The 14,139-nt window shown below is 39.6% G+C and overlaps 1 protein-coding gene across 1 annotated transcript; it reads right to left on the bottom strand.

The window, feature by feature from the left end:
- Positions 1 to 1,396: 1,396 nt before the first annotated feature.
- On the bottom strand, positions 1,397 to 14,091 carry comp (cartilage oligomeric matrix protein). Its single transcript, XM_075484406.1, has 19 exons — positions 13,876 to 14,091; positions 10,466 to 10,539; positions 10,218 to 10,269; positions 9,742 to 9,896; positions 8,481 to 8,618; positions 8,121 to 8,198; positions 7,165 to 7,317; positions 6,866 to 6,970; positions 6,537 to 6,644; positions 6,285 to 6,444; positions 5,872 to 5,990; positions 5,003 to 5,055; positions 4,730 to 4,923; positions 4,462 to 4,640; positions 4,331 to 4,379; positions 3,652 to 3,848; positions 2,543 to 2,715; positions 1,884 to 2,023; positions 1,397 to 1,650 (listed from the first exon to the last, which is right to left on the bottom strand). The coding sequence occupies exons 1-19, from the start codon at positions 13,940 to 13,942 to the stop codon at positions 1,592 to 1,594; spliced, it is 2,253 nt and encodes a 750-aa protein (XP_075340521.1). The 5' UTR covers positions 13,943 to 14,091; the 3' UTR covers positions 1,397 to 1,591.
- Between the last annotated feature and the right edge of the window lie 48 nt (positions 14,092 to 14,139).

Below are 14,139 nucleotides of genomic sequence, written 5' to 3' on the forward strand. Positions count from 1 at the left end.
TCTCTTTATGTGACCATTTGTTTATAAGATGAAAGAAAACTGTCAATTAAATTGATTGTGGAAGACAGATTTTTCTCTGCACATAGTCTTGATTTGCAGAAAATACTGATTTTAAAAAAGCTGTCCATTATCATTTTACATCACAGCGTGTTGCTGTGGACATGCATGATGTTTCGATCCTGTTGTATATTGTCTTTGCTATTGTTTCTATTTTGTAATCTGTATTTCCAACTGCGAATTTAAAAGATTATTTTGGATATGTGCATGCTTGTGAAATGTTCAGAATGTTGATTTCCACTAAAAATGTTTGAGTTTGAAAAAAAACCCAAAAAAACAACTCATGTCTGTTACTTAAAGTCAGATGTTTAGCCTCGTGTGGAGCATAATTCATACATGACATGCAAAGATTTAGGCCCCCCTGGTCCTTATTATCATAATTTTTTCTTCTATCTTGCAGTTTTTAAATAATGCCTACATTTTTAAACTTGGAGCTTGCAGTCTTCAGAGTTTGTTTTGAGGATTTTCTCTTATTCTTCCTGCAAATAGGTTCTACCTCTGTAAGATACACTTGTCCGTTGAGGTGTATCCATAGATAATAATAATGTTTGGGTCTGGAGGTTGTTAAGACCAAAACATCAACTTCGCCTTCTTGAATTGTGGATCTTGGGGTGTTTAGGATCAGCCCCGAGGTTGTCTTTTAAGTTCATTAACCTCAGGACTTCTTAACAAATGCGTCAGCAATGTTTAGTTGATATTTTACATACATTATATACATTTTTTTTTGTGGTAAAGACAATGGCAAAATTTTCAAAGGTCAGGGTATTTTAATTGTAATGAAGCAATCCTAAAAGCTCTGAGAGAGTTTTCTTGGTTAGCCCCACTGTTTTGGTAACCTACCAATTGTTAGTTACATTTCAGAGTAAGGAAATGGTCACGTGAAAACACTTACCTTCTCATATCCTTCTTCAACTTTCTTCTTCTTAATTTTCAGAGTGTTTAGATGCTGCTTTCAGGAGCCTTAATATTTAGAAAGCTTTGATATCTTCATTAACCCCCATTTTTTTATTGATAGCCCTAATAGAATACTGAGGGCCCCTTTTTTCTTCTGCTCTTAAATTGAACAAAAATGATCCAATAATCTTGTTTAAAATGATGAAAGAGATCAATTCATCCTCTTTTGAAAGTACAGGCATTTTCACCAGTGATGCTCCCCCCTTTTGCAAGTCACTGTTTATGTTTGATATTGTATAACAGATCTGCAGCACTGTCTTTACAAAACAATAAGAATCTTTAAGTTGAGACCATTTCACTCAAGATGATTTATCTGATATTTTTTGAATGTTAAGAATATCCGTTTTCATATAGAAACTTCTTGCGCAACAATATTTAGCTAAAATTTATTTTAATATTTAGCAACATTTGTTAATACAGAAATCTCTGTTCGTTAACAACTGAACAATTTAAACACTTAATGTTATGTGACCGTTCCCCACTTAAGCGTTTTACCGCTGTGACATTTCTTCCTCACTCTTAGCAGTTTTCATCTTAAAACTGAAGAAATTTCACGCCTGGTGGAGCTTGCTTGTTGTCATCAGACCACCAGCTGGACTTGCTGGGCTCTGTAGGTGTCAAAGTCCTCGGGAATAGTGTCTGAAAAGAGGCACAGCAGGAAGTCCATTCACAGTTTTGTCAGGAAAATCCCTTGTAGTTTAAATTTGCATTTACAGCAGAATTTTTCCAGTGAGCACAAGAGAGTACTGCTTAATTAACTGAAATATGCCAAACCACAGACACATGGTTGTGCTAACTACAGTGTGGAGGAGAAAAGGAAGGGCGCTCTGGCCACAGTGCTGTCTCTCACCCCGTTGGAAGACATCACTCACCGTTGCAGCGGTAACGCAGGTTGGCCCAGATGATGTTCTCCTGGGAGAAGCAGAATACCCCGAGCCGGCCTCCTCTCATCGTGGCGTCTATGATGACGCCTGTGTCCGCCACCATCTGAGGACCCTCATAGAAACGAACTCTAGACACCAGCAGACGTCAGGAAATCCATCAAACAAAAAGTGATCAATTCTGTAGAATTGTTTTCTCTTTCTGAACGAGATAAAAAATCTGCCAGATCACCAATTTTAGCCGGTCTTTAGGATTTAAGGACATGTGACAGTCTCGGAAAATGGAAACGTGTTTTACAAATTGGTCCAGTTTTATAGATATTTATTGTTCAAAGGTGAATCCAGCTGGGTTTGGTGCTTTTCTTGCTTTCCTCACAAAGAGTCACATTTTGAGCTTTTGCTGATATATCTTAATACAACCTCAAAGACCTGCTAGCACGGCAGCAGTATTACAGCATCACCATATGTAAGTTACAATTGAACACCACTGCAATCAACAGACAGTCATGGATGAGTAAACAAATATGTTTGAAAGGGATTATTTATCTCTTTTTCCATAAGGCTGCACTGCACCATCAGAGCCAAATTTTACTGGACACATAAATATGAAACTAGCATTTAGTGTTCTCATCTAATTTGCAGTACAGTACCTGATGTAGCCGTCAGCAGGCCGGTGCTGGAGGAACCAGCGGTACGAAGTCTTGTCCTTCCAGCCAACATTGCGAGCATCTTTCCACAGGAGTTTCACCTGATCGCTGGTATCACCGGTGTGCCACAGGGAGTTCCTCAGATTCTCCCCCGGACCTGTGTTTGACTTTACAGCCTATTTTAAACAAAAGATGACAACTAGTCATGAGTGTCTAAACTGCTATCTTTTTAAAATTATTTTTCCCTTTTCCTCCAATATATCACAGTCTTTTTTAGGTTTTTTTCTTTCATCTTTTTGTTTGAGTGTAGAAGGTCTGCTAAGTTGCTGTAACTGACAGCTCTTTGAGAAATGCTCGTGTTTAAGTGCGACCTTTTTTTTTATTTACTTCTAAGATGTGGTTAACAGGATCATTAAAGCTTTATAGATAAGTTAGAAATTCATATAAGAAGTTTTTTTTCTTCTTGGCTATATTAAGTTTATGAGGGAGATCACTCCAGCATACTGTTTAGCCACACTGTGGGATAGTGCAGCAGGATAATAGAATTTTAATAACTGTTCCTTAAAGCATTAAAAATTAATCTTATACAAATAGTACATGTAGTGCATGATGCAGTAAAGTGGCAAAATGAAGACTGATGAGTACTCGACAGAAGCTACATACATGTAGCAGGAGGCTATATCTCTGCAGATGCCAGTTACTGATCCAACCAATGAAACTGAGTGGCCAGCTCTGGCTAATGAGAAGACGTTACTCATTTGTCTATTGTCACATCTATTGTCTTGGCTGGACATGAGCATGGATAGTCTGGCTATTCGCATTTCTAGGCTAGCAACCATTGTGTTGAGGCTGATAACTTACTAAATCATCAATTGCCTAGCTTACTGATGATAACGGGATTAATAACTCAATTGGCCCTTTTATTGTCTATTTAGTGGCAGTTTGTACGATATGCTACTGTCACCTGCTGTTGACTCGTCTATTACTGCAGTGTGTGGCTTCCACCATAAACTAAAAGTCTATAGCTACAAAATACATATTTGATCTAAATGGCACTTAATTGTGGTCCTTTTACTGTCCCATTTTATAAAGTGGACTTGTGGGGTACCTACCTTGAGTTGGATCCCTGGTTCTGCCACGGCTCTGAATGGATTTGCCTGCCAGTAGATCTGTTCCACCTGCTTCCACATCACCACGTAGAAACTGGAGCTGTCCTGGTAGCCGAAGATGAAACCAGCGTAGTCATCATCCGTTACCGTATTTACATGAAACGTCCCTTCAAAATCCACTCCGCTGAAAGCAGTGTAACCTGCAGGACATATCAGATCACACACAAATATCAGATGTACAATGCAGGACATGTGGAAACTCTGATCTACATTTAAATATGTCTCACTCATCTATCCTGATATGGGCCTGAGTGAATGAGGTTGTTCAGAAAATACCCTTACAGAGCGTACCAGAGAGGAAAAACCCATTGTCTGCTTTCAAAAACCCAGACAAAATGCTGCTTTCTACTAATTTATAACAAAAATAAAGTTCATTCTGGTGTTGATCATCACCTGAATTCAGATGCCTCAGTCTAGTTGCCTGTTTACATAAAACAACTATCTTAGCATTGATTCTACATTGATAATTAACTTTTAAAAAGGTGTCCTTTTAAAGGAAATGTTCTCAGAATTTAAAGTTTTACTTGAACAGTCAAACATTTATATAAATGTCTTTCTTAGCCCTCTGTTCAGGGCAGAAATCTTGAATAATAAGATATTCCAAAATGCTGAAAAATCTTACCAACAGCCAGCCCGGGGTCACTGTTCATGGTCTGGACTATCTCTCTTCCCTGTGCAAACAGAACGGCGGATTTTAGAAAAAGTTAGGTTGACAGAAGATTTTGTGGCACAAACTATTCTGGTAGTTCTGACCTGGTTCAGCACCACCCAGTTGGGGTCAATCTGCGCATCTCCTTCAGGGTCTAAAACGATGGTCTGGTACTCCCTGAAATCCGTTAGGGTGACCTCAGCGTTTTCCGGGCAAACGTCAATGGTGTCGATGATGGTGTCGTTGTCAAAATCCGTCTCGCACACATTTCCCACACCGTCACCTATAAGGAGGGATAGATGGATCCTGTGGTGTTTACTGGATAAAAAGAGAAACGCACATGAACTTTGATATGTCTGCAGTTTTACCCACCGTCAGAGTCCTCCTGCAGCGGGTTGGGGATCAGACGGCAGTTGTCAGGACCAGGCGGCAGCAGGTCTGGAATACCATCGTTATCATCATCATCATCGCACTCGTCTCCCTTTCCGTCCTTGTCGGTGTCCAGTTGAGAGCTGTTGATGACAGCTGGGCAGTTGTCCCGAGAGTCCTGGTGACCATCGCCATCACTGGAGAAGGTTAGATTTCACTTGTGTAAGAGAGAAGTTGGAGATAAACGTGTGGATGTGACCGATAGAGACACAATACCTGTCCTTGTTGGTGTCACACGGGTCTCCGATCAAGTCATTGTCTGCATCCATCTGAGAAACACGACATGTTGTTGTTGACGTTACATTTCTAAAGCTTGTGTTACAACATATAACAGGGATGAAAATCCTCTCATATATGAAACTCAGCTTTAGATATACATTATGCTTGTGTGACTGGGCATTTGTCACTTTGCTTTGAAGAAAATGCAAAAAAATCAACCAAGAGGATTTTCATGAAACATGGAGAGGTGGAGCATGGACGCAGCAAGAATTGAGGAAGTTTCTTAGCTTTTTCCATATAACTATCCATATACACCAGTCAGCCATTACATTATGACCACCAGCTTATATTGAATAGGTCCTCCTCAACTTGCCAAAAGAACTCTGTCCAGTAAGAGCATGGACAAAGAACATCTGAGGGTGCCCTGGAGTGTCCTATAGCAGGGCTGCCCTGAAAAAGTGTAGGTTTTGAGTGTCAAAGTGATCTATGAAAATAGCAGGATGCCAAGTTGTCCAAGCAGAACATTGCCTTGTAGCAAGATTACTCACTTTACCTGTCAGTGATCGTAATGATATGACTGATCAGCAGAAGTTCCCATGAATTAAAATGTTAGATCCTCTTAGATACAGATGCAGCATTATACTGTGTTTGATTTTGTCACACATTCACATCATAATAATGTCATCGGATGACTCAAGAGTCTGAGATAGCAAAGATATTGTCAATAAATCAAATAAATACATGCAATGGTCATTTTAAACTATAAGTCTCAGGTCAACCATAGAGCACAGCACCACAGGAAGCAGACATCGACTCAAGTAGCTTTGTGTCCTGCCTTAAATTCTCTCAATGATCACTGATTTTACCTGGTCAGGGTTGGGAACATAAGGACAGCTGTCGCAGGCGTCTCCCACTTTGTCTCCATCTCTATCTTTCTGATCAACATTTGGAACCCTTTTGCAGTTATCCAGGTGATTGGGGATTCCTGACATTAAAGAGAATATCAGTTAATGTTAAGAAACCTTAAAGTGTACAATCACATGATTTATGCACGAGTTCTATGAGGGAATTCATACATCAAATAACAAAGCTTTCTTGAATCAGCATCTATACTTCATAAAAATCTAAAGATTTTTATTTACTTTTAAATTAGCTTTAGCTAATTGGGTGTCTGCTGCTTTTAATAACTCAGAAATGTAACTACAAACAATTATTGGAGGAAACGAGGTGGCAGTTTTGTTTTGTCTTTGAAGAAATAACCGATGCACAAGGCTCTCACCATCCCCATCGATATCCTCGTCACATTCGTCACCAAATTGATCCACATCTGTGTCTTTTTGGTCGTTGTTTTTGACTGCACGGCAGTTGTCGCAGGCGTCGCCAAAGTCGTCCTCATCAATGTTACCCTGGTCCACGTTGGGCACCAGCACGCAGTTATCCTAAGAACAAGATGTTGTAGTCACTGCAAGAAATCTATTGTGTAGAGTATGTAAATACATGCTCTTAAGTGTGTTTGTGTTTGTGCATGAACCTGTGCGTTGAGGATCCCATCCCCATCTGCATCCTCATCACAGGCGTCTCCAATTCCATCACTGTCAGCATCCTCCTGGCCAGAATTGGGCACAGTGAGGCAGTTATCCTGCAAAGACAAGCACCTAATGTTAGCTTAAACAACATTTAAGAATCTTACAAAAGTTACTCATGGCATAATTTCTTGCAAATTAATCTCACTTTACTTTCAAATCTAAAACTTTCACACAGTAATGGATGTGCTTCTAAGACCTTTGAATCTTTGCAGCTAAAAAAAAATGTTATGCTGATGACTTTGTTTTTTGGATCTGTAATTTGTAGGAGACTCACCTTGTCGCAGTTCCTCTCGGGACAGTTCAGCTTCTCATCGGGAACACCATCGATGTCAGTGTCAGGACCACAGAAGTAGCCGTTGCCAGCCCATCCGACTCCACACTGTGTGGGTGTAATTGTTTTAGTTGCTTTACGCTGTTTTTTTAACGACCCTGCTATGTCCCATAGACAGTATCAGTGCTAAAAAAACACCTGATATTTAATACCTGACTCAAGTTTAACACTCAAATGCTTCGATTGCTTTAATGACTCAGTGAGGTGAAAATGGGATAACTCGAAAAGTGTGATTAATTCACCTGACACTCGATAGCCCCCTCTCGATGGACGATGCACTGGGCACTGGCGTGGCAGGGGTTGGGTTGGCCGTTCCCACAGGCTCTCTCAGGCTTACAGCCACGTCGTTGATCCCCAGCATAGCCAGCCTTACAGGGACCACACCTGAAGGAGCCCTAATCATAAAAAGGGCAATCAAAAAGAATGCACACAGTCACAGGGTCAGCGTGTGCTCTTATGTTCGAATTGTTGCCACAGTTATTCTAATGTATGGCCCAGTCAAATAGTGAAAAGTAGTAAACTCTTTTTCTTCGTCTTGTTGGAAAACATCCTGAGGTTAAAGAAAGATTATAGGAGAGATGGTAGGAGAAAACTGACCACACTTTGAAGTACCGAAGCAACAAATGTAATAATACATATAATATTATAATATTAGTATAATAAGATATAATATATTACTTGTTATCAAAGTTGAAGGGAGCACTGAAGCTCCTTTTCTTAGTATTCAGACTTCATACAGCTCTTATGGCTGCAGCTTAAACACTTTCAGGTCATTTTACTCAGTTAAGAACCCCAGAAAAGACTATTTGACCAGACCCAGTATATAAAGTTTAACAGAATGAAATATCTCAACATCAGCCACATGGTCTGTTTTTTTACATGGAATGTCTTTAACTGTGGCTTTGATGTAACAAATGTTTTAACCTTAAATAGATGTGTTTTGGGTTTTTTTTAATTGTGTTTCTGGTATTTTAACATTAACTTTAATTCTCTCATTAGTTCACAGAGAATCAAAGGATATCCTCCTTGATATATTCAATGTTACAGCAAATGGCTTCCGGCATATTTTGGGTATGCACGATAAAATCCTGCAAAACGTTAAGGTTAGAAGTTTCTGAAACTTTTTTCTCATACGTTATGTGTGCTAAAACGTACTATATTTGCAGGAGATGTGACAGTGATTCAGTGTTGCACTCACAGGGGTGTTCATACACAGAGAGTTCTCCACACAGCCTCCATTGTTGGGACCCACACACTCATCAATATCTTTGCACACCTTGAAAGGACAAACAGAAAGACAGAAAGTAACTTTAGCTGGTTTACATGTTAACACTGATATAAGAGGCTGAGAACGTAAGACAGTTCTGTTTTTAGGATTAAAGTGGTGTTTAGTCGGTCCACCTTTATAATTAGATCAAGTTTAGGACGAATGATTCATATCAACAGACAAGTCTTCAGCTCACAGCAATACAATCCTTTGGTTTTGTTATATAGGTCAGTGCCACCAAAGAAGAAAAGTAGCTTTGGTAATATAACAGTGCAAGTTATCAAAGCTGACCTGCTTGTTGGCGGTGGCGTAGGCGAGGCCGACGCCCTTGACCTGTGGTCCGGTGTATCCCGCAGGACACAAGCCACAGCGGAAACCAGGGGAGGTGTTGATGCAGCGAACACCCATGTGACAGGGCTTGACTGAGCACTGGCGGTAACAAAGACACACAGACAGTTCACTTCAGTTCTAGAGCACACAGGTGTGTCCACATCGTCAGACTTTTGCTCAGATGCTGCTGTTTGATTAGAAAAACAGAGTACAAACGGTACTAGTGACAGAAGTATAAATATCCCAAACTGAGACCTACAAAAGATCCATCAGGATGGAGAGAAGGATTCCAGAAGACCTCTTTCACTGCAGTAATGTAATCACGACATAGCAGGAAAAACAAAGATGTAAATGATAATATTTACATCTTTAGGTGAGACCCTCTCAGGCTCCTGGTATTCTGCAATTTTGCCGGCAGGAATGATTTAATAGGACACTTATTAGAGCTTTGAAAAGGTTAGTACACAGTTTTCAGAAGAGGCATAAACAAGCAATACATCAACACCTGTGTGGCTGCAAAACTAGACTTTTAAAAAACATGCAACTGATGTAGCTGATGTTCTCCATAAATGCTCTAAAGTTCTATTCTTTGAGCATTTTTTCATAAACATGTGAAGCCCAAGTGTATTTTGATACTAATAAAGCATTCACGTATTTTTCCAGTTCTGTTGTCAGACATATAAACACCCGTCAGAAAGCCTGAGGGACTGTTGGTAAAGACCCTTTCAAAAGATAACAGGAACGTCTGGCTGCTTGGAGGCAAAATAAAAAGAAATGAGGGGTGGCTCAAGACTTGACTTTTGCACAGTACTGTATGTCAGCTCATTTTGCCTCTTCGTAACATATTATATTCAGTTGCTTTATTTAAAGGTTGTCATCTGGCTTTTTTGACTGGTTGCCAACTTCTGATAGAGCAGATGTTGTGCAATGAAAGCTGCTCTAAGGGCAAAGGCTGCAGATGTGTAAGCAGTTGAGGATGTTTTATTTAAAGAAAAAAAGGGTTCTGATTTTGGCTCTGTCTGATTTTTGTTAGGGTGGTGCATGAGGAAGTTAGTGGGGTTCACCGTTTATCTTCATCTTAATGAGGCTTTAACGGATTAAGGTATTCAGACGAAGTTGTCTCCTTTCAGTTGGCGCAGCCACGAGATTTAGAAGTGGTCTAATCTGTTAAGTAAAAAGAATGATGACACTGTCACCCGTTAAAGATCATGGCTTTGCATACCTCATCCACATCGTTGCAGTGGGTACCGTTTCCCTCCATGCCATCGGGGCAGGGTCCACACTGAGCACCCTGAGGAGTCTCCATACACTTCACCCCAGGGTGGCAGGGATTGGGCACACAGGAAGAGGAGGGAGGAGGCTGAATGCCGGCCATCCCTGAGGAGAGAGGAAATCAACTGCTTTCTGGTTCTGTGTAAAGACGCATCTTATTTAAAGCTGTTCTGTTATTTTATGTCTATCACCTTCTCTGGTATGTTCTGATGGACTCTGTATATGTTAACTTCATGTGATGACTTTCATCAAAATACATACATTTCTTTGCATTCTGACTCAGTGATATTCTTGCGTCCTTACGCAGGTCTTAAATGTCTGGAAAAACTGGAAAATTAGCTTAATCTAGAAGTGGTATTAAAGCATATTCACCATTAAATTAATTTATTCAAGTAAGATGTTGTTCAAATTGTCTGGTTAACTCACCACAGGCCTCACACTCCATCACCGTGTTCTTCAGGAATACAATCTCTTTAATCTGTAAAATATCATGAAAGTCTTTTTTTTTCCTTTCCCATAACAGCAACCGTGACTGTACTTGATTAATTTCTCAAGTTTATCTGATCGTGTGTTTGTTTGTGATAAATTAAGAATAAATTTCAATAACAAATGTTTGTTAAACTGCAAAAATGCAACATATTTCAGTCCGTGATCTGACTCCAAAGGAGATGTACCTGTTGTTTCAGCAGCTCTTTAATCTCAGCCAGGGCGATGTTAGTCATTTTAATCTGACTGATGATCTCTCCGTCTGGATTCGGACAATAAGCACAACCCATTTACCAGCTATGGAAAACTTTTATAATGTGACTACAGATATTCTCAACAGTTTCTCTCATTGAAGCAGCCCACACGATTTCTTCACATGATTGATAAATATTATTATGTTTCTTTGTCAGATGTTGTTGAAGAGTTTTTATACCTGCAAGTTACCAAAAATAATTGAATATCTAAGCCTTTTTATTCATGAATGAACTTCAGGTTGCTGTGATTTCATTCTCAATCTTTGTATTCAGCTGGTTTTTGACAGAATTAGTCCACATTGTACCTTCATTATCTTTCTGTTGTCAGGTTTTTTTTACTGAAAAATTGGAAACTGTTGTCATGAATTGTCTCATAAAACCACAACTTTATAGATGATTTTTTTTTTACTTTTCAAAAGAGGAATATTTCAACCTGATGCATTTATCTTGTTAAGTTTCTGTTTAGACTTTGGCAGAGTCACAATACTGAGATGACTCTTGTCAAGGTTCCTATGAACCTATATGAAAACACTTGAAAACTTGGTTGGAGTCAAACACGGTGCCAGATATGTGGGATTCTCCATGAATCAATTCCTTTTTTTTTTAACATTGCTTAAGTCAGATTATGACCCCACAGAACTAAAAAGGAATAAACTATCATAAATGTGTATATGACATCTGAGTGATGACAGTTACATGGGTTTGCTCTGACAGAGCAGACAACAAATAAAAGTTGTGGTGTTCCTAAACATTCTGCTGTTAAATTCAGACCAAACAGACATAATGTTTAAAACTGAAATGATTTTGAGGATCGGGGTTCATGTTTATCTTGACCCTGAAAACAGAGACTTCCTAATGGTGAAAGCATTCTCTAAACACAAGAGGGCAGCATTTAGTTATTGAAAATGACAACTGGAGCTTTGACAACCTTTAAATTTCCATTCATGTTTTCAAGTTTTTGATCAAACTTTAAAATCTTGCACTTCATTCACTCATCATGAACCCGCTGCCATCCTCGCCCGTATTTATGTGTGTGCTTTATTTTTTCATTGACTCAAAATGGTTTTTATTCTTTAATCCTCATATTTATTTATTTGTTCATTATGTAAAGCGGTTGGTTTGAAAAACATAAAGTATATTTAGTTTTTAATCATCACCTTTAAAGATTAGAGACACACACAATTGCATCATATTTGCCTGAAAGTAAAACAGAAAAAAAGAGGTTATCATGAACAAAAACTAATTTAATGTTGAAAACAAGAAATTGAAGTAATATACATGTACACAGTTTCTGGTATTGAGCTTTATGTCAAACCTCTACATTTGAATTTCCAACTGAGATCTCTCCTCTGGTTCTAACTGCACTAGATGTGTACTTTTTCATGTTTTCTAACTTTGATTTATGAGACAGAATTGAGAACATTTTCAACAAAAGGTTGATAAATGAGGGCCCAGGTTTGCTTCCAGATTCTTGTTTTTCTATGGAGGCTTTGTTGGCTTAAAATATGGGACCAGAAACTCATGGGAGAGTGAATATAGATGTGTGTGTGTGTGTGTGTGTGTGTGTGTGTGTGTGTGTGTGTGTGTGTGTGTGCGTGTGTGTGTGTGTGTGTGGTGCTGGTTTTGCACGAGGTGATCCTCTGTCTGATGGCACAGTCTAATACCCGGCATTCCTCAGCCACCACAGGCCTCGTTTGAATTCACGACCCACGCATTCACTTGAGTCTGCGATATTTTGATTCCAGCTGCAAAAATTATTTCCCAGATATGGAGCGACGAAAGATTTTCTGGAATATACATTTTTCAGACTCACATGCTTACAGGAATTAAACTTAGTGGGCGTCCTGGTGTGTCTACAAGGGTTCCAGGATTGAATATGATCTGGGTTTTCCATGCAGATTTCTCTTTTTTCAACAATCTTCCAACTATCCAACAGGAACCTCCTTATCCAGAAAAGTGCTACATAAATCATCTTTTAAGTGACACTGGGATACATACTCCTTGTAAGAGTGGAAAATTTTCATTCATACACAAGAAAATACACAGAAAGCGGCCTTTCATTTAGCAGATGATTTTTCACACATTCTGTAGATCTTAAAGAACATTTTTATTCACTCGAAGTCGTGTTTATGACCTTCTAAAAAATGTGAGTCCAATATCAATTTCCTTTTAGCTGTATTTTTGGTCTCCACCAACTCTTGTGAAAAACATCTGGCAAACATCTCGCTGCTAAATGCTCCACTGTGTTCACCAGCTTGTAGTCAACTGTGTTTGTCTGGCTGTTTGTTACTGAACATGTGAGGGTTTTAAAAGCTTTTTTCTCTGAAACTGCTACATTCTGCAGCCAAAAACAACACCACCATGTGTAAGGTTACAGCTGTGGAGCCAAAGAACCAGATTGAATCTTCAAATAGCTGGGAGATTACTCTGCAATCTCCTCTTTTGTTGTAGAGATGTGAATTATAGGTGCTTTAAAATACCTTTAAAATGCCAGATGTGCTCATGTCATGATAAGCTGCTGTTGGGGTTCAGGTGAGGTTCTACATATATTGGTTCAGCTAATTATATAAAGACCCCAACACTGTTGCCCCAACCCCCTCACGCCCGCCTCATTCAGCCACTTCGCCTACCCAGGCACCACCACCTCCCCCGGAGGAGCTATACAGGAGCACAAATCTCCTGTGCAAGAGCGCAGGAAATGTGTTCTTCTCATTAGCAGCAACTCTGTTTACTGAGTGAATTCCACAGCAAAAAGAAAAGATAGTGGAAATAAATCACTCTCTCTGCTAATAGAGAGGTCGAAACCTGGACAACAGGGAAAACAGTGATTGTTTTACCTTACTGTGTTTACTTTAAGCTTTACACAGAATGTTCAAGCTCTGGGGTCCCCTTTACAAGACAATCTTGTCAAACCTTGACTTGGCACGAGGAGGTACCAATTTTGACCAAAAAAATGAAGAAATTAACAAGCAATTATTGCAGCTCTGAAAAGGATTATATCTTTAGCACTTATTTTCTGATTATTTCTCTTTTTCTGCTGTCGGATTTCTGTGATGAAACAACCAAATCTTAGTTGTGCTTACATACATACACACACACGCACATATTTTTAATCACATCTAAAATTCAAACTAATCACAGAGACCGTCACTAACAGCTATGACAAAATATTGATTGGTTTCCTTTAGTTTCCCAGCTACACAGCATAAAGCAATGTTTGCTGTACTTGTTGTCTGACAGCATCAGTATTACATATTGTTGGAAGTGGTTAAATGTGAGCAATGACCACCAAATCCACAACAGACAGTCAATCTAAAATGTGAAAAGGAGAAACGTGCTCTCACCTCTCTGTCCTGCCACAGTGTGCCCCCCCATGCAGAGCGCACAGGTCAGCCCCAGAAGCCACAGCATGTTTGGATCACTTCAGGTTCAGCAGCTTCGTCTCCTGCCTTCCTCCGTCCTTCGGTTCGGTCTCAGTGCTCCTCCAGCAAGCTTGTTTCCAGCAGGAGTGTTTCCTCCCCTGCTTTGGTTTCCAGCTGCCTTCACCATCACCCCCCTTTCCTGGTTTTTCATGTCCATCCTCTAAAGCTCCTACACAACACACCCCC

Source organism: Odontesthes bonariensis, chromosome 15 (assembly GCF_027942865.1).
Source record: "Odontesthes bonariensis isolate fOdoBon6 chromosome 15, fOdoBon6.hap1, whole genome shotgun sequence".
Lineage (NCBI taxonomy): Eukaryota > Metazoa > Chordata > Actinopteri > Atheriniformes > Atherinopsidae > Odontesthes > Odontesthes bonariensis.